Here is a 21,178-nt window from a genome sequence, read left to right as displayed (position 1 = left end):
ATCTACTTGAGCATTTGCATTAGCAGTATTAATCAACCTGAGAATCAGAGAAAAAAAAAAGGTGCAAACATAACATTTGCCTTTGGCACAAGGACAAGTAAAACTGGTGCAGTTGGGCTCTAACATTTACGCAGTAATGACTATCATGATTGATCTGTCTCTGCTACACATCATTCACATATTGCTTCCCTGTTTGTCCACGAATCTGTATCTGATTTAAAACAGAAGAGAGAAGCAAGAAAACATAGAGGGTTTAGTTACAGATACTTTGTTTCTTTCCAAGTTTAGAACTATGAAAACAGGCAAATAGCTCATCCCAGTTTGGGCACTATAATTGAGATTCTAATAAGATACTTGTAAAATAGATTTTAACTGGGCTCAAAGCGTTAACTTAAAATACAGCAATCAAGGAGAGTGCCAGCTGATAGGAGTTTCTACCCTTTTCTGTAAATAGCTTTAATGGTTCTAGAAACTTCCAGATGTTCACTTGCAAAGCAGGGACAGTTAACTGTAACTTAAAATGGAGACATAGGAGAAACAGACTGTATTCACATCAATGATTTCTACCTTATTAAACAGTTTCTATAAAATCTCAAGTTTCTAATTAGGATTTGTGATGTAAAAATCAAAAGGCAATTTGGTAGCTCGGTTCTTTTCACTAAAGTCATAATCGGCTAACTAGCAGAGCTGAGATGCTAGCCCCTCATCACCTTGACACCTTACAGCCACTCTCAGATCTCGGGTATTAGTGCAGAGGTACTTGCGGCAGGATGTGCAAGGCCTGCCCATAAGGCTTTGTGGGATTCGCTCTTCTGTTCTCTTTATTAAACTACTCCACCCTTCAGACCTAACTCCAAAACTGCTGCTCACCAGACGACTTGGGGAATAGTTGGTGAAGGTGGTTATTTAATAAAGCGCATTATTAAATGCGACATGATTTTACATTGTAAACGTCTCAGAAACTCAGGGTTTCAGCTACATATTTTTCCCTAGACTATTTCTCTATGACCCTTGTCCTCACTCCCAGTTTTTCCAATAATGTTTTACTAGAGACATGATAAAAGTTTTTAGCTAGAAGCCATTCAAAATCAGAACATGAAGTGTTCCTGAAGTACTACTGAGTGTTTTTTCCTCTCTTCTATAATCATTCTTTTTACTCTCCATTTTTCCACTCATCAGCTAGCTATTTCTAGTTTTTGTTCTAGGCTTCTATGTAATAGTCCATATTAATGGCACTTGTTTTTTAATGAAACAGTTTTAGGCACAATAGTCAGTGACTTCTGGCTCCTCTTCGTTAGAGAAAGGTGTAAGGACAAAAATCTCTGCACTCTCCAGATAACTTTCCCATTCTTTATGAGAAATGGATATTTTTTTTTGACCTCGTGGAAATTAAAAGAGATATTAAAAAAAAATACACAAATGCAATTTGTGTATATTCAAGTAACCTTAGTTTTAAATGCTAGATTCTGGAATGAGCCTGGGATGTGCGCACAAGTGACATTCTGTTTTTATAAAAATAACGCCACAACTCCCGGTTGCTTTTCAGGGGCCACACGCGTTCCCTAAATTTCTGTGCGGTCAGGTGGGGAGCTGAAACCCCAGGTTAGAACCTGCCACCTTCACTTCCTTTGCACCTGCGTGAAGAGACGTGGAATCACTACCCTGTGCAGATACTTCCTTTTTCTATTTGGTTTATTTAAAAATCGCCTATTCTGATTGACCTGTAAGAATGAATGATATAAAGAGCTATACAAATAAATTTTCTTTCAAATTCATAAAACTATTCATACTTTTTTTTTTCTTTGAAACAGGAGTTAATACCAAGAGTCCGTCTGAGGTCCTCTACTGTTTAGAAGGAAACGGAGCAGCACCGAAGGGGTCTAATTCGACGGGCTGGGGCTGTTGGGGCTGATGGGAGGTGATGCTCTGCACCACGAGTTCTGTGAAGGGCACAGCACCAAAATCATCCATTTTCAACGCCTCTGCCCCGTGGAAGGAGCCGTGCAGTGAATTCGGCCGGGGCCTCCCGGGCAGGACCGGGTTGTGGTCGGCGCTCAGGCCCTGGTGCGGGGAGTGCCAAGGCAGGTCCGGAGGGTGGAAGGGCTTGGCCCCGAAGGGGTCCAATAGACCCTCGTCGGCTTGCAAGACGTGCCCGCGGTCCTTCCCATCAGTCAGGGCCACGCTGATGTTCTCCTTGGAGTCTGAGATGGTCAGGAACTCGTTGCTGCTCTGTGAGTCCCGGCGGCCCACCCTCCTATGCCGGCGGGCCCGCTCGGGGGTGCGGAAGGCGGGCTTGGTCGGCTTCTTGGCGCCAGTCGGGGTGCCGTGGTGCCGCTTCCCGTTGCTCTTGGCCGTGTCCTGCTTGGTGCGCCTCTGCCGGGAGGACAGTTTCTGTAGGCTGCGCTGCTTGACTTTCTGCTGCGGACTCCCAGTTATCTCCTCGAACGGCACCAGCCCAAAAAGGTCCTCGCCGCTGTCGCTTTTACTGGCGGACGGAGGGAAGGGCTGGAACGGCGTGGAGCCAAAGACATCCACGCTGGGGGGGCCCGCCGGCGCGGCGGCGTGCGCATCGCGTGCCATCACCTTCTTGCTGAAGGGCGCCTTGGTGAAGACATCGAATTCCTCCGGCTCGAGCCCCGCGGCGGGAAGCCGGCTCTGCGGAGAGAGGTCCTTCTGCTCCCCCTGTTGGGGCTGCTGAGCCCGCGCTGCGAAGAAGGGGACAGCGCCGAAGACATCAAACTCGGGTCTGGGAGTCCCCGCTCCCACGTCCGAGGGCACCCGGGCGGACATGAGGAGTGCTGCGCTGGGACCCTGGACCGCTCCGCCGCCGGCTGCGTCCCTGTAGCCTGGGCTCGCGGCGCTGTACTTTGTTTTGGCCTGCTCGTAGTCCGAATCGGAGCTGTGCTTCTCCTCCTCTTCCTCATCTTCAGAATCCATGAGCAGAGGCCTGTGCCCCATGTTTTCCGGTTCAGTGTCATCGTCATTAAAATCTCCTTGTTCTCCCTGGAGAACTTCCTCATCCTCTTGCTCTTCCTCCTCACTGCTCTTCGGAGAAGGGGGATCGGACTCAAAATCGCTCTCAGATTCATCGTTCCCCTTTTGCACTTGAGCACGTACTAATGAATTCTCTGAGGTTTTCTTTCCAGTCCGGTGGTCTTTAGAGACTGGACTTCCTTTTGTATTCTTGATAGGGTTTGCAGTGCCGTTTTCTTGATTCATGGAGGGATGTTCAATTTTCTTTTCAGGAGAATCTGCCAATTCAAACAAAAATTGTATCATCTCAATGCATCTCAAAAACCATTTGCAGTAAACGTCATGTACTAATACAAAGCCTTACAGATTGCTCATGTCAGTTCCCTTATCGCAAGACTTATTGGCACATCTTTGTCTTTAGGCTTTTGAGCGGTGGGGGGGCGGGGGAGGTGATGCACTTGGCCCCTAGTTGATGGTTAGGTCCTTGAAGCCCAGACCGACAAACTTGTGTTTCTACCCTACACACCACCTACTCACCACAGGTGGTCACTGACAGCTGTCTTACTTATAGTACCCAGAATAGGACTCTGAATATGGTACACAAGCAAATTTTCTTCTCCCAGCTTCAAAACAAGATTATCCAGCCAACTGCCCTGCCAAGATCCCCCATTCACCCCAACCTTATGCTTCTGTTTCAACTCTGTTATTAAGTTTTCCTATGGAGATCAACAAGCATGAATAGCTTATCTGCTTAGATATGTTTCACTGTACTATTTAAAATTGGCATTCTGGGAGTTTATTGTGAACAAGTATCTTATGGGCTGGGTGAACATGAGCGTGTCCCCATAGCCTGATCCAAGCTGAGGACCAGTTACTGAACTGCGACGTATCAAGGACATCTGCCTTCCCGAGAGGATACATCTTCCTTTAACTGTCACACTTGTACTAGTAGACCCTGTATTAAAAGCACTCTACCTTAATGAAAATCTTAACTGTCAGTATGGTTACTGTATGGTAGGTGACAAAAATGCATCAAACACAGTGTTCTCCAATTTCACTGCATGCTACATACAGAGTAAACATAGAGTATGTTAGCTTATATGAAAGTATATGGCCCTCCCAACACACTGGTGTACTGGATTGATTTTCCAGAAAAGTAGGAAACAATTTGAATTGATCCAATTACATATCCATTCATCCCTTCCCCTCTAAGATCAGATATTTTCAAAACAGTTAGCTAGGCTTGGGAGTACAGTCTTTAGTCATGAAAACTAAATACCTTATGATGGATGGGCTATTACTTTCCCGTGATTAAATGGTGGTCCCCATGGCACAGGACACCTCCAAGTTACTTCCTTCTCTTTGAAAGTCAGCACTGTTGTCTTCCTTCCTCTCTGACTATTCCCTCTTGTTCAAATTTGTTAGCGACTTCCCTTTCACAAGCATCTCCTTAAACACAGATGCTCCGCAGGGTCCTAACCTTGACTGCCTTTCTCCCTCTGTATGCCCTGCCCTGGGTCCTAACTACTTGTATGTTAATCAACGTTTATACCGTAATGACTGGGTCTCTAATAGTTACCATACATACTCACCTAGCCTAGTCACCTAATACTCTCCTATGTATATATATATATATTCTACCATTACTTTAAACTCAGTAATTTCAAAAGAGATCATCTTTTCTCTTAAAATGTGCTCCTCACCAGCTCCCTCTAAAGTAATGAATAATATTTCCATCTACCAAATTCTGCAAACTAGCAGAAATCTGGAAACCATCTTCCCCTTCCACCAGTGTTTTTAAAATCTCAAGGATCTGGTCCCTCTTCTCCCTCCACCAGCTGTGTATCCCACCCTCTCCTTAGCTTCACTTAGCATCTCCTCAGGCTCTCAACTTCCCTGCCTGCCTCCAGTCCCATAACCCTCAAAGCAGTTCCTCTACGCTGGCACCAGAATGACCTTGCCAAAGTACTCACCACGTGGCTACTGCTGAAAATCCTTCAGTGTCTCTCTAAAGTCTCCATCCGCAGCCCAACACAGAGGCCCTTCTCCACCTAGCTTCTGTCCTCTGACACCGTGAGCCTCAAACCCTGATGTCTCCCATGGGTATTCCTCATTATAGCTACACCAAAACTCTCCCTGCTCAAATTCAGGAACTGAATAGCTGGGGACAAGGGTTTTGGGGCTATTGCTATCTAAACTGTTAAGGTTTGCTCTCAAAAACCAAGGAAACTAATAGATCTGGGGATCAAGGAGCACTATGCTATTTTAGCCTCTCACACGTAATACTGGCCCTCGGCATGAATGCCCTTCTAGCACTCCACTCCCACCTGACTGACTTGCCCAGGGCCTAGCTGTATCTAGCTCATGTCAGAGCCCTTTTGAGGCACCCCTCGAAAAACACCCATATTTGGTGGTCCTGATGAACCTCATACAAGCCTTAATTGTAGCACCTATTTAGACACAGGCCTATTTATCATTTACCTCATAGATCATTCCCTAATGCTGTGCTGAATCAATCAATATATGTTAAGCAAAACAAGTACTGTAAGCTCACAGCTACAGACATATCTAATACATTCAGGATACAATCAAGAAAGCTACATAGAAAAAGAAAACCTCATGTTCAGAGTTCTTAGCTTCGAATCCAGTCACATTTTTTTCGATTCAACAAAATATTCTATAGGGTAGTTGGTTACTTAGTCACTAAGTCATGCCCCACTCTCTGCAACCCCATGGAGTGTAGGCTGCCAGGCTCCTCTCTGTCCATGGAATTTCCCGGGCATGAATACTGAAGTGGGCTGCCATTTCCTTCTCCAGGGGATTTTCCTGACCTAGGGATCAAACCCGTGTCTCCTGCACTGGTAGGAGGATTCTTGACCACTGAGCCACCAGGGAAGCTCTTTACTATATGATATATACTGAGCATAACACTGGTGCATGAAATGAACACGGTCCCTGCGTTTGAGAGTTTCAGAGACTCATAAAGAGTTATAAAGAAACTCTGAAATAACAGAGCAGAGACGTTAAGTCATGGGGCAGGGGGCAAGGGTGCTTGAAGCTAGTCTGGACAGTTGCCCAAGGCCTCCCTAAGGAGATGACAGTTAAGACAGTTATGTGAGGAGAAGCCGGCCACACAAAGGGCAGGCAGAGAGGTGCTCCGAGTAACAGCTACGGCATATGTGAAGACCAAGTCAAGAAAGAGGGTGGCTGGCATATTTGAAGGACTGAAAATAGACCAGTGTACTCAAGAGTACAGTGAACAAGGGCGATACTGCTCAAGATGAGGAGGGAAAGAAAGGGGAAAGGACCAGATCATGAGGGTCCCTCTAAGAAATCTGGGTTTTGTTCTAAATTCAGTGTGTAGTAGGGAACTGTCATGAATTATTTAAAGTGCAAAGATCAGATTTAGATCTCAAAAAGATTAAGTGACTACCATATAGAAAAAAGACTGAAGGGGGTGGCTGCAAAAGTACCAATCAGGGAGAGGAAATTGTCATGGCTCAGATGGTATAGAATCTGCCTGCAATGCAGGAAACCCAGTTTCAATCCCTTGGTCAGGAAGATCCCCTGGAGAAGGAAATGGCAGCACACTCCAGTATTCTTGCCTGGGGAATTCCATGGACAGAGGAGCCTGGCAGGCTACAGTCCATGATGTCACAAAGAGTCAGATGCAGCTGAGCCACTAACACCAAGTTAGAAGTTATGGTGGCACGGAATACAGAAGTGGCAGAATTAGAGACTGGAGAGGAAAACTCTGGATGGATGACAATGCCTTTAATACAGAAGAAAAGAGTCAAGAATACACTGGGAAGTAGAGGAGATTATCAAGAATTTGGTCTGGACACAAAGTTTAAGTATCTATTTAACACATTTGAGTGTGAGCAAAGTATCTGTGGCTTGAGCACCACGGTTAGTTTCTGGCTGGAGAAAATAGACTTGGGAGTCATCACTATACAGAGAGAGGCACAAGTCTGAAGGAAATCGCTGAGGAAGAGAGTACAAGAGGAAAAGGGATCCATCACTAGGTATAAAACATTCAGAAGTCAACAGAGGAACCTGCAATGCAAACAGGAAAGTGCCAGAGAGGAGGACCACAGCCAGGTGAGTGCCATGTCGCCTAAGCTGAGAGAGGAGAGTGTTCCCAGGGGAGGGAACTGATGACAACAACAGGGCTGGGTGATGCAAAGAGGCCCAATAAACTGAGGAGGGAAACGGCCACCAGCTCTAGTCAGCTCACGCAGGTTGTTGACAACCTTGAAGTGGGGAGTGGGGAGGAAGCCTGATGGGGGTGAGCAGTGAGGGGGAGAGAAGATTCAGAGATTTCCATCAGTTTATACTTGAACACAAATATAACCTTAATGCATTATTCATCTGCCAGTTCCCTGAAACCAGCCAAGAGCTATACGCTGTGTCTTTACATATTCATAATAAGCTTATCTTAAATCCTAACAGATTAAAATCAAGGCAAATTCTCACTTGACTTCTCCATATAGCAGACTTCAGATATGAAAAAGAAAGCTTGCTTTTAGATTAGCTAGAGCATTTATTTCCATGAATTTTTATCTCAAAGCAAAAATGTAATGGCAAAGACTTGCAACCATCCCTCACTATCTTTAGTGGGATAGTCCCTCTAAGAGACATGCTAACGTATTACTCCTGAGGCGACTTGCCCACCACAGAGAGCCACAACACGCACCCCTCATTCCTGCTCGCGGACACCTCCAGAAACCATCCAATATCTTCCCTAATGGGTCTCCTGCAGAATGCTATTCCCATAAGAAGAACCTAACAGTTCTGTGGTCTCAAGCAACTGAGTGTACATTTATAATGTAACCCCCCAGCACCACCACTCATCTGGAAAATGCTCATCAAACCAAAGGTGCAGACACGTCGTACACAAAAGAATGTGACTTAATGAAACCTAGTTTCCCCCATTTCCTTCACTACGAACACTTTTATTTACACGTTAACACCTATTAACCTTTATATACAATTCTGCACAAAGCACTCAGGGAAAATGCTGCTCTATTAATTCCCCTAGAAATTTTTCCATTTCTAGGGCACAGAGTTCTGTTCCTAGAAGTCTTCTGGAACATTTAACACAGGACAGAGGTCCTCCAACTGACCTTCTTTTGGTACTCTTACATTAACTCTAGTCTCCTAAATTGTTTCCTTTACCCAACTTGTCAACATGGCTTTCCAAAACACATTCGTCACCTTCTACTTCCTACTCTGCCTTTTGTCAGCTTCTCAAAGTTATATTAATACAGACTGTGTATTTCTTTATTGTAAAGCGCTATACAGATCTACTTTTTAAACTGTCAGCATGGATATAAATTTGTGGGGATTTCCACTTACCATTTTTAAAGCATCTTTACAGGTTTCGATATAATCCATTAGTAATTCTGATAGAGATGTAACAAAACATTGTATGTGAAACATTTAACTAGAAGCCTATAGAATGCGCCTCTAGGTTGTTTCTAGTTATTTTGGATTTTAAATAGAACTATGATCATGCACTTTTTTTTTTGGGGGGGGGAAGCGTGTTTTTACTAATAATTTCAGTTTAATGACTTACTGTTAGTCCTTCCTTATGCATGATTAATACACAGCTAATAAAATTAACCTAGTTAACTGTTAACTACTAAGACCAGAGCTAAATCCTCTGGTCTGTATGAGGGAACACATATTATAATATTACAAGAAAATAATACAGTAATAACAGGCTCATAGGACTATTATAAAGAAAGGACTTAAAATAGTGCCTGACACAAAAGTACTTGATAAAGTGTTTAACTGTCATCTCCAGGACAAGGCCAAACTCAACAATCTCACACATCATACTCCAACTTCCTACCTACTTTTCTGGACTCAATGGTTGAAGACAGACTTAAATGAGAGGGAAGAGTAGGGAGAGGATACAAGAGGGTGCAGTTCTATGGATAATTCAAGAGTGACTCAGGTCCAAACAAATCACCAGGCAAACAAATGTATATTCACAGACCACAAGGGTGCGTTTTGGATCCTGGAAACATTCTCTCTGGTTTTTAAACAGCTATAGTTAAGAGCACAATATAGGAAATTCAAAGGAATGCTTTCAAAAATAACATGAAAAGACACATGAAATGATCTATCCTGGCTTTATGGTTTCAGATTACATTTCTGAAAAGTATGGGCAAATGGGGAAATTTCTGGTTGGTGTAGACAGACTGGTTTTCTTTCTTTTATCGTCACCTCTTCACAAAACTAAAACAAGCAATCAAAAATATTTTCATATGATCATAACCCACCCTGACCCTGCTGAAATGTTTCTCTGCTTCTTCATCCTTCCATTCCTTCATAACCTAGTGTGGAGACAAGAGCAGCAACAGGCCTCTCTGCCAGCATCCTAAGAGCAACACAAATACTAAGCACCATGAAGCCCAAAGTTAAACACAAGTAGTCACTGCTCTGCACCACCCCTTGCTAGGGAAAAGGTAAATTCCAAAGCTGCAAGTTTCAAACATTTCAGGTAAGGTTTTACTCTCTGTAACAACAGCCATCTACTTAATTGTCCTCTCCTTGGTGCAAAAGGATAAACTGAGAAAGAAATGGAAATTAAAGGAGGGAGGGATAAATGAGAGATTGATAGACAAACTCACACTACTATATATAAAATAAATAACTAATAAAATCTTACTGTATAGCATACGGAACTCTACTCAATACTCTGTAATGGTCTTTATGGGAAAAGAATCTAAAAAACAGTAGATGTGTATACGTATAACTGATTCACTTTGCTGTGCAGCAGAAAGTAACACAACATTGTAACTCAAATACACTCCAATAAATTTTTTTTAATCATTTCAATATATTCTAAGACTTTTAGTCCTGTTCCACAGGCACAAAAGACTCAAAATGAATTAACAAGTTATAAAATTGGTTACCAACTGTACTTTAAAATGTAACTTCACAGCTGAGTGCCATCAACTTTTTCAACCTGTTTCTTTGCCTAAACATATTCCTGTAATTAAAAAAATTCAGATATTCCTACTGCTTGCTCTTGGTGCCAGATTGCTTTTTCCAAGTTGTTAGAGCAAATATTACACATTTGCTATAAAATTTAAATCAGGATTATTCCACTGCTTAAGTTAATTTCCCAAAAGGATAGCCTAAATATGTTGCTTTATAATTCAATAATCCCAAATCCTAATAATCCCTTTATTTACTGAGATGTGTATTATTAATGTAAAAATGGCTGGTTTTCAGGTAGGCAAAAGGGGAGCTACAGTATTTTCAATAACCACCAGGAACATGTATTTAAAGCATAAACAAATGTCTACAATGTGTTCAGTATCACACCTCAATTACATTCTTCTCCATTAACTGATACCAGTAAAATTACATTCTTCTTCATTAACTGATACCGGTAATGCACTGTATAAAATGTCATATATTGACTAATTTTTATTTTGGGCTCTGAGTAGCACAGTCTTCTTTCCTTAAACTAAATATAGTAGATTCTGGCTTCCAGTCAGGGTACTTTTTTCTCCGCTTTGTGCCTTGGAACTACAAACTATGAAAATTTCAGCTTTGTGAGTAATCCTCATCTTTTGAGGTTGGGTTTGATTACTGGAACCATCCAAAATCTAACTGGAGCCAAATCCTGAGAAGAGGGTGAGTGACTAAGACAGACAATGCAGATACAGGTAAAGTATGAAGAACAGCAGTGACTTTATGAAGTCTAAATTCTCATGTGGCACATGAACTAGTCTCCTCGGGGAAATTCCATGTATTGGGTGGGGGGGGGGGGACATGGAAGTCACCAAAGTATCAACAGAACCTACTGACACACACAAATTCTCACTGCTTTATGGCTTAATATGTACTTCTGTATAAAATGTCAAAACAGTCATTCAAAGCTAACAAAACAGTGCTTCAATTATTTAGTACTATGCATAAAACAACAAGTATTTACTAAATAAGTTAAATACCAAATTAGCCATTTGGTAACTGCCCATATCAAAATATATAGCATACTTCCCTCCCTTCATCAAACTGTCTTTTGATGATTCGTGCTCTCATTTGGAGTCAGGTACGACTTAGTGTTTCAGTTCCCTCATCTGTAAAGTAGGGACAGCAGTAGTGTCCGCCTCAGAGAACCGCAGCAGAGATTAAAGCGAGAGCGCAGGTGAAGAGCTTGCCCCAGTGGCGGCACGTCGCAGGCGCTCAGTAGAGGGCTGTCTTCCTGTGCTGTCTTACACCATCATTTCATGAGTATGGAGTACCCACCACACACTGCTAACGGTCCTGAGAAACCAACCAGAGAAGACAGTAACTAATACTGTCCTGAGTGCGAATGAAGTGCCGAGGGGCTTTCACACATTAATTCTTAACTCCCTCCACCATTTAAGCTCCCACAGTAACATCAGGGTGAAAATGCTCTGTCAGCTAGCTCTGCTACAATCTTTCCCCTTCAGTCTTATGAACCACATCTTCAAAAATGTTCCCCTTGCTTTCTATGTCAGCTCACTGTCATGACTTCCTACCATTTTGAAGATATGCCAAGCTACCAACCAACACTCATTCCCTGGCTTTCTCGTTTCTTTTCTTGTTTCTTTCTTTTGTTGATCTTAATTCTGTTTCATAGTTTCAACTATATGTTGAAAGCAAAAAAACAAGAAGAGATTTTTAAAGACAAGTCCAATCTCTTTTAACACAAAACTAATTTGAAATTAGAGAAAAGCTGAATGACTTGCCCAAGTTTAAGGCCCAGTTACTTCTCTGCTGATGACACTAGTTTAAAACTCTCTTCTGTAAATTCTATAAACTACCAGGAGAATATCATCACCAGCAAACATTCAGTACAGCTTAGAACCGACCCCTGCCTTATAGAATATAACCACAGGCTTGCCTTATGTTTCTTTTGTATCCCCCTTTACAAACCTATGCCTTAAAATTTTTTTAAAAAGAAACAAAAAACTAATAGAATGAGAATGGTATCGCTTCTATTTCAGCAGTGTTTTTTGAACACTATGATAAATATCTTAATCATATAGGGCTCCCCTGGTAGCTCAGCTGGTAAAGAATCTACCTGGTTTCATTCCTGGGTCAGGAAGATCCCCTGGAGAAGGGACAGGCTACCCACTCCAGTATTCTTGGGCTTCCTTGGTGGCTCAGATGCCAAAGAATCTGCCTGCAATGTGGGAGACCTGGGTTTGATCCCTGGGTTGGGAAGATCCCCTGGAGAAGAGAACGGTTACCCACTCCAGCACCCTGGCCTGGAGAATTCCATGGACTATACTGTCCACAGGTTCGCAAGGAGTTGGACACAACTGAGCCACTTTCACTCACCAAAGGGTTAAGTTCTAGAAATACTATAAGGCTTTATCAAATGAAAACACAAAGAACTTTACAAAATCCATGGAAGACAGACATCCAAAAAAGTCTCAATTTCCTCAAATACAGAATGAGGAAATAAAGGCAATAATGGAACTTACCTGATAGAGGTAGAACATTTATAAAATCCATCTTATCTAGTGAAAACTCATTAAATATTAGGGTATGTGATAGAAAGTTTATATTAGATTACCAAAGTACACTTTGATAGTGAATTCATTCAACAAGGTATTATACAGCATGCAAAGATATGATTAATTCCTGACTTCAAGGAACTTATCATTCATTTAAACAGTTGTGAAAGTGTGTTAGTTGCTCAGCTGAATCAGAATCTTTGCAACCCCATGGACCATAGCCCACCAGGCTCTTCTGTCCATGGAATTTTCCAGGCAAGAATACTGGAGTGGGTTGCCATTCCCTTCTCCAGGGGATCTTCCTAACCCAGGGATTGAACCCAGGTCTCCTGCATTGCAGGCAGATTCTTTATCATCTAAACCAACAGTTGTGAAAAACACATACTAATCTGATTCTAGTGATCTGGAAAATGACTGAACAAGGTAAAAACTATTGGGAGATTCTGAAAAACAAGCTTACCTAACCAAATGAATTTAAGAACATGAACCTACCAAATGAATATAAGAACATGAATTCTTCTATTCCAAGCCTGAATTTTCATAAAAAGATATTTCTAGATATTAAAATTTCAAAGACATCATAGTCTTTCAGTGTCCAAAAGAGGATTCCAAACTCAAAAGCTAAAATTTCTCAATTTTCATAGACTTTCATACAGTTTATTAGTATTTTTAAAACAAATACTTTGTATAAAGAATGAAATCCTAGTTAATGCCACACTATACATATACATATATATATATATATATATATATTTTTTTTTTTTTTTTAAATTTCTTGACTGAGCCACATGACATGTGGGATCTTAGGTCCTCAACCAGGGATCAAACCCACACCCCTTGCATTGGAAGGGTGAAGTTTTAACCCACTGGACTGCTAGGAAAGTCCCAATGCCACACTATTTTAAATAAATATTGCAAATGCATTTCTAAATCTCATAAATGAACCTTTATATAAACTGTCTTTAGTTTTATATATAAACCATATGGATAATTTTAAAAACTTAAAATATTTAGAATACGTCCAAAACAGTGTGAGGAGAGGGGAATATTTGCATCTTACCATTCATGTTACCACTCTTTTAATCAGGTTTCCATCTTCGAGAGGACAGTTCTTTTACTTATAAAGCAGGTGGTACATTTTTAATCATATAAGAAGCTTCCAGTTTCAAGAAAATTTTGATGTTCTTTTCCTTGCTATCGGATTATAGAGGATGAATGGCTTGAAACTGCTATTGTAATTACATGCCTTCTGTTGTCTCATCATTTAGGGTATAAGGGAGGGGCTGTAAGACTTGGAATTGGAAGCATACTGCCTGCCATCATTTCTCAGCAATTTACCCCACCAGACCCAAGGATTACTGGATTAGAAGGTTTTATCAAAATCTGTACAATTTCTCAGAACACGAGCCAAGCAACAAGGCCTGAGTATAAGAGGAGAATCATACTAGAGGTGGGTAATGTTTGCCAGCCAGATTAAAAATGCCATAGAACTGACATTTCTATTATGTTACTCCTCTTACTGTAGGTTTTGATTTAGAACAAGACACTCGACACTTGGGAAATCAAGATGGTGGAGAATTAGGACATGGAGTTCACTTCTTTCCACAATACATCAAAAACCCATCTACAAGTGGAACAATTCACACAGAACAGAATATATACTGAACACAGGTTAAAAAAAAAAAAGCCATGCAACAGTTTCATTTTGCTATTTTTACAGAACAGAGTTTAGCATCAGAGCTGGATTAAGTCACTTGCCCCCACTACAGAGCCTCAGTTTCCATTGTGTGTATACAGTAGGATTCAACAATAGTAACCACTGCTGACACTCTAGAAGAGGAAAATTCTTATCTTCAAGAATCAGTAGAATCTCCAAGTTCTAATTAGAACCTGAAAGTAGGGAACATTCCAAGGAAGTGCTCACAATAAAAGACTGTGCTTGGTTTCTTAAAAGTTGCTCATAGTTATTCATTATAGAATAACTTCATAACTTATATTCATATGGGGAGAAATTAAGAGCATCAGCCATGAAATTAAAAGACGCTTGCTCCTTGGAAGAAAAGCTATGACAAACATAGACAGCATATTAAAAAGCAGAGACATTATTTTGCCAATAAAGGTCTGTCTAGTCAAAGCTATGGTTTTCCCAGTATTCATGTATGGATATGAGAGTTGGACCATAAAGGAGGCTGAGTGCTAAAGAATTGATGGTTTTGAACTGTGCTGTTGGAGCAGACTCTTGAGAGTCCCTTGGACTGCAAGGAGATCAAACCAGTCAATCCTAAAGGAAGTCAATCCTGACTATCCATAGGAAGGACTGATGCTAAAGCTCCAATACTTTGGCCACCTGATGTGAAGACCTGACTCATTAGAAAAGACCTTGATGCTGGGAAAAGATTGAAGGTAGGAGGAAAAGGGGATGACGGAGGATGAGATGGTTGGATGGCATCACCGACCAGATGGACGTGAGTTTGAGCAAGCTCCAGGAGCTGGTGATGGACAGGAAAGCCTGGCGTGCTGCAGTCCATGGGGTCGCAAAGTCAGACATGAATGAGTGACTGAACAACAATTTCAAGGAAAAAATTTAAAAAAAAAAAAAGAATCACTAGACTCTAAAGGTATAAACGATACACCTCATCATGGCTTATATAATGATCCAGCATTTGGAATGACGACCTGTAATAATTTATGTTTCAGTAAGTATTTGCTATATATCAATGTGACCTTTCCCATCCTTAAATTCAATTTAACTTCATATTAGATAACAAGATCCAAGAGGTAGGTTAAGGTTAGGGAGAGTAAGGGAAGTTCATCAAACCTAATTAAAAATGAAATGCAACACAAGAAATCTAGAATTTCATTGACAGAACTGTTCAAAATCTGTATGTTTCAGAAGTTGAGGGTGTTTATTAAAATTAGATAGTCCAGGCTGTAACTCATAGAGTCACACATCCCATGTTAGTATACAAACTAACAGCGATATCTCAGGAAGAAGGAAGGCTGGGTGCATTTCAAGGTCAGGAATGAATACCATGCTTTTAACAGATATGTATATACTGTACTGAATACTGGTAGTGAACGCTTTAATAAAAATAGAAATGGCACTGTTAAAACTGTCCTTGGTGGAGGAACGGCTTCATCAACTGGGTCTACACTTTATGAGAAGATTTCAGTCAGTAGTTAATTAGCTTATTATTACTGGAACTCTGTACTACTACTCACTGGATAGCAGCTACAAAACTTACTGAACACTAAGTTTTGGAATTCAGTAGTAAGTAGTAAAAATACTATTTAGTAACACTACCAATAACAACAGCCGCAACAGCAACCAACACTGAGGATCTTTGTGTTTTCTATAAACATGCTCTCATTTAATCCTTTCAACAATCTCATCAAGTATCTACTACCACCCCCAATTTAAGATAAAGAAACCCTCCAGGAAACACTCTTAGTTACTGTGTTGTGTTCTGGATAACCAAATCTGAAAGGCCGTAACACTGCCTCAGTGCATCATCAGAAATCCTGAACACCTATATCTTATTTTGGTTTTATATTCACGTTTTTCTTTTGTTATTGCTCTCTCTTATATCAATTTTTCTAAATGGCAGTGATGAAGTCACATATGTAACTTGCCTGAGTGAGAAATAAACAAAACAGAACCAAAGAACATGGTCAACAATTACCTTGAATATATTAAACAAAATCTTTACCTTCTGGTAAAGCGTGATTTCTTCTACTGCACTTCCTTTCTCTAAGATTAAACTCAGTTTTTTCACTATAATATAAGCATACACACAAATCCATTTATGCCAAAGTGGGATCCTATTCCATCCTTGTATTTTCAACAGTGTTGTTAACTAGGCAATTACTTTGAAAATATTATTACAAGTATTCTTAAATGGTGAATAATGACAATATTTAAATTCTGAATTGAAATCAAAGAAGGAAGAAGAAGAAAAGAATAGGTAATTTGTTACAAGTTGTGACAAACAGAAAATCACTAATACTTTTAAAACGCAGCTACAAGAGAGCATGTATAAACTAGGAAAACAGGATTTTTAAGCAAAAGCTAAGTATAAAAATGTCTTTAAAAGTATTTCAAGTATATAAAAGGGGAGACATTTTCATGCATGAAAACAGTATCCAATGATAAAGGTAGAAAGAAACAGTTAATATTCTACTATGCAAATCAGCATTTTTAGGTGTCAGCAAAAGGCACAAATTAAATAACCCAATGGAAAGAACATTAAGAAAACCAGGATAGCTAGAGGCTAAAATAATTTTCTGTTCTATTTTCTGTAACTAACATCTGATTTCAACCTCGATTTTATAATAAGGGTTTTTGCCTTTGTTACTACTGTTGCTGTGTGTTTTTTAATGATAGTGATGTTCCATATGTAACTTGCCTGAGTGGGAAAGGAAAGGTACAGAACCAAAAGGATCCTCTGGAGGATGGTTATATGGAGCAGAAAGTGGCTCCGTATTCTTATCTGAGGCTGCTCTTTCCTCGAGCCTGTCTGCAAAAATAAGATGAACAAAACAAAAAATAAAATAAAAACAAAATGATCTTTAAATTTTAAAAAAAGTGGCATACAGTACAAATAAAAGTGAAAATTAAACAAAGCAACAGCCTTCTTGAAAAATATGAGATTCAAAGTTCATTTGTTTAAGTATTAGGGGGTAGTCCTGAGTTTAAATACGTATCTGTTTCTACAAAGCCAAGTTTAACAATATAATCACAGTGCTAGATTTCACTAAATATAATTAACCTAACAAATAACTTAGGTTGACTTATTTAAACAACAGTTATCTTTAACTTGTAACATATTAGGTCTGAAGTTAAACCCGAATTATTAAACAGAGATATATTTGGCAAACTTTCTCCAAAAATACACAGAAAAAATACAAACAGTCATTTATTCATAAAAGAGGTAAATCATATTTTTCAATAGCAATAAAATGTAATTCGTTGTATGTTAATTTATTTTGTGTTACTGTTGATTTCTCATATTACTTGGTTAAAACCATCCTCATACATACAAATATATAGACATTTCTCTACTAAATTAAAAGCCTTAACAGAATTCATTTTTTCCATTCAATAAATAGTTGAGCATCTAGTATGTGCCAGGCACTGTTGTAGAGCATGGGCATACAATAACAAACAAAAAGAAGACTCCTGCCCTCATGGAGGTTACATGCTGGCATGGAAGAATGACTAATAAGAAAGAAACATGAGGAATACAGACTTAAAAACAAAGCTAGAGAGAAATATGTACAGCAAGATAAAAGGAAATGAGGGAGCAGGCACAGGTTGCAGTAATAAATCGAGTGAATGGAGTGATGCTAACAGGTGCCTCGTTAGAAAAGATTCCCAGGGGGTGGAAGTGGATTCCTGGGGAAGAACACACCAGGCAGACAAAGTGCCAAAGCAGAGGCTCAAAGGTAGGAGCAGGTCTGCTATGTGCGAAGATTTAGTGTATCCTGATTCACTAGTAGTGATTATTTTTCCCTGCCCTTAAACTCCGTACAACGCAGGCACTTTATTAGTTGACAACTTCTGGATTTCTGTAAAATGTCTCTTTATCCTCTGATTCTTGATAATCAGATCCATTCTACCCTTACGGATATTTTAAGCATTCCCGGGACTATTCATGTTTGAGGAATTCTGCGGGTAAACTGGCTTCTTCCCAGGCCAGGTGGCTCAGCAGTAAAGAATCTGCCTGCCAATGCAGGAGATGCAGGAGACATGGATTCGATCCCTGGGTTGGGAAGATCCCCTGGAGAAGCAAATAGCAATCCACTCGGGTATTCTTGCCTGGAAAATCCCACGGACAGAGGAGCCTGGTGGGCTACAGTCCATGGAGTTGCAGAGTCAGCCAGAACTAATCGTCTGCACACATGCGCGCGCACGCACACACACACACACGCGCGCGCACACAAACATAAACTATGCTGATTTCATGTGAGTTCTAAGGGATGGCAGGATGGGGAGGAAAAATCCAGACAGAATTAGACTTCTCTAAAAAGACTTGTAACTGCAGAGTGAGGTAAAAAGCCCCAAGTTAAAGGAGCAATCTCTTAGGACAGTGCTTCTCAAATTTAATGTGCATTCTAAACACCTGGGGAGTTGTTAAAATGCAGATCAGACTGGATGGTTCTGCAATGGATCTTGAGATTCTCAATTCAACAGGCTCCCAGATGCCAGGACACTGCTGGTCCAGGGAGTGCAGGTTTCAGAAGACAAGGCCCTAGAGTCTATGGTATCTTGACAATACTTAATCACTGCTATGGACAACTGATCCTTGAAACACCTTTATGATACAATTATCAGTTTTATGGCTAAAACTAAGTCTATTAATATCCACATGAAACTTCAGGTTGTTTAAACTTTTACTTAAAATTTTGAATGAAACACTAATATTTTAAGGCAACAAACCTGACAACTGATTTATGTACAAATAAAACTTTCAAAACTCAAGAGGTTACTTTCAAATCCAATATAGAAATGGAAAGCAATGAAAATTCAATTTAGATGTTCTTTTTCAAAATATTCATTGTATCCTTAATTCAGGAAATCAGTAACAAATGCTGTTTGTACTATGAAAAAATATAAAGCCTACCATGTAGGAGTAATATTTTTTATATATGGGGTCCCCACAATTAAAAATGTGAAGATACTGTTCTGTACAAAATTCATGTATCCAATTATTTCAAAACAGGAAGCAGAATAAACTATCAAGTGAATCATGTTCTCACTGTTCCACAAAATAGAATAAATTTTTCCAAGGAGGATTTTTTTAAAAATCATTTAGATTTCTAAAGTTCACATGATAATCTGAATCCCAGGGCACAAAATAAAAAATATACATATTAATTTTTTAAGTTATCAACTATATATAAATAAAAACTAATGAAATGGTATGTAGAGTTACTTTTCAAATACAGTCACCCCTAAAATATATTTAAGCTCCATTTTCAAAGAACTTTTGTTTTCTTTTTCTGAATTGTTTTCTTTTCATTAGAGTAAAACTTAAGCTTGATTTATAACTTACCTCTTCCTGCCTTCCCAAAGTATTTGTGCTGAATGAAGACAGTATTTTTTCAAGAATTTTAATAGATACAGATGGCAAAAGTAGACAATTTTAAAATTTTAGAATCAAATTATATTCCGTAATATCATCAGAAAAATGAATATACTCTAAAAAGTTAATTCAACAGCTTATATGGATGGATAATGGCTTTAACAGCCAAAAGATTAAAGAATAACGTTTAAAAGTAGAGTCATCATCTGATACTTTGACACCATTCTAATATGCCTGAAAAGTTCTGTTATTCTGCCCTAAAAGAACAGCAATAGGTCTGAATCAGGTTAAAATGATGAGAGTTAATGTTTTACCACAAACTAACTTTCTATACTGACGTTAATATCTATTTCATACTGTGGCTTCAGAGAAAAACAATGCACATTCAGTAGAATATGCAAAGGAGCCACAGACTTTAGTTTCTTCAACTCTTCCTTTTAGTTATTTTGATGCAATTTTAAACAGAAATAAACAATAAATCCATAAACAAGAAAATATATCATCAAGTATTACTTTTAATTAATGTGTAGAGCTACATGACTATTCAAAGGCAAGTTAAATTTTCCCAAAGCAAACACTCGTATTCTAATGAGTGCTTAATGTATTAAAGATTACGACAATTAGATTTCTAAAGTTAACACATGAATCTGAATGTTTTGATACAAAAGACCATGAAAAATACAAGTTTAAATTTTTTTAAAATATTGAGACTAGCTTTATTAATAATGCTTAATTTCAATGTAATATTTTGGTCTTAAATAGCAACAGGTTAAAAATTCCAAAGCATAAATATTGTTATACTGAAAGCAAAAGCAAGAAGAATTTGGGTCGTATTTTATCTGTTAACTCCCTTGGCCAGCTGGATTCCACTGTTTTCTTAAAAATGATTAAAAAATGGGTTTTTAAACTACAAATTACTAATATCTTAGAATTTTAATATCTCAAAATTTTAGAATTACTGCCTGCAAAATACACACATATAGAGTATTTCCTAGATAGTATATCTTTTTTCTTTTTTTTTAAATAAATAACCACATACTATTTTAAAAATAAAACTTCAAATGGCAATGTTTTATTCTGAACAATCATTACATGGGCAATGCCAGTATTTTTAAGGTCCGAACATAAAAGTATTCAGTTTCTCACTGGAAACCTTTCATAAGCCAAAAATAAAAAATCTTAAAAAAGACTTTGAAAAATTGTTGATAAATATCTGTGCTGATAAAAAAAGATAAATGTGGTATTTCAAATTCATTGGTAATTTATTTCTCCAATTTGGAAAATGCTGATAGAGACAGAGGAACCAACCAGTAATGACCAACAATCAATTTTCACTACAACATTAGTGTATTGAAACTCAAGGTTCTAGAAGAGATCCATCTGTATAATTTAAATCTTACCAAGTAGATCAAATATGAGATACCTTATTGCTTGTGAGTGAAAGGAGTGCTAACGATGACTCAGTTTTACAATTAAGTCAAATCTGGGAGGAAATCTTTCTAAACTATATTCTATACATTACAGATTTCTTCATAAACTTTATTAAAGACATTTCACTTTTTTTGAACCCCATTACTGTGACTATCAATTATTAGAAGCTTCCCTGGT

The 21,178-nt window shown here is 39.1% G+C and overlaps 2 protein-coding genes across 3 annotated transcripts in view; one reads left to right on the top strand and one right to left on the bottom strand.

Annotated features, from left to right (window-relative positions):
- Window positions 1–3,362, top strand: part of PAQR3 (progestin and adipoQ receptor family member 3) — a 30,984-nt gene extending 27,622 nt beyond the window's left edge. Inside the window, exon 8 of the transcript XR_011145083.1 lies at window positions 1,812–3,362. The gene's annotated coding sequence lies outside the window, so the exon portion shown is untranslated. The remainder of the gene's footprint in view (window positions 1–1,811) is intronic.
- The window catches only part of BMP2K (BMP2 inducible kinase), a 116,371-nt gene continuing 96,913 nt past the window's right edge, over window positions 1,721–21,178 (bottom strand). The window contains exons 15-16 of one of the 2 annotated variants that reach the window (XM_068975471.1): window positions 16,892–17,002; window positions 1,721–3,251 (exon numbers count right to left, since the gene is read on the bottom strand). In XM_068975471.1, the coding sequence (XP_068831572.1) occupies window positions 1,843–3,251; window positions 16,892–17,002 (1,520 nt within the window). In that variant the 3' untranslated portion in view covers window positions 1,721–1,842. The remainder of the gene's footprint in view (window positions 3,252–16,891; window positions 17,003–21,178) is intronic. The other variant, XM_068975472.1, reaches the window with a different exon arrangement.

Source organism: Capricornis sumatraensis, chromosome 7 (genome assembly GCF_032405125.1).
Source record: "Capricornis sumatraensis isolate serow.1 chromosome 7, serow.2, whole genome shotgun sequence".
NCBI lineage: Eukaryota > Metazoa > Chordata > Mammalia > Artiodactyla > Bovidae > Capricornis > Capricornis sumatraensis.
The sequence above is the reverse complement of the archived record's forward strand: the minus strand, read 5'-3'. Positions and strand labels throughout refer to the sequence as shown.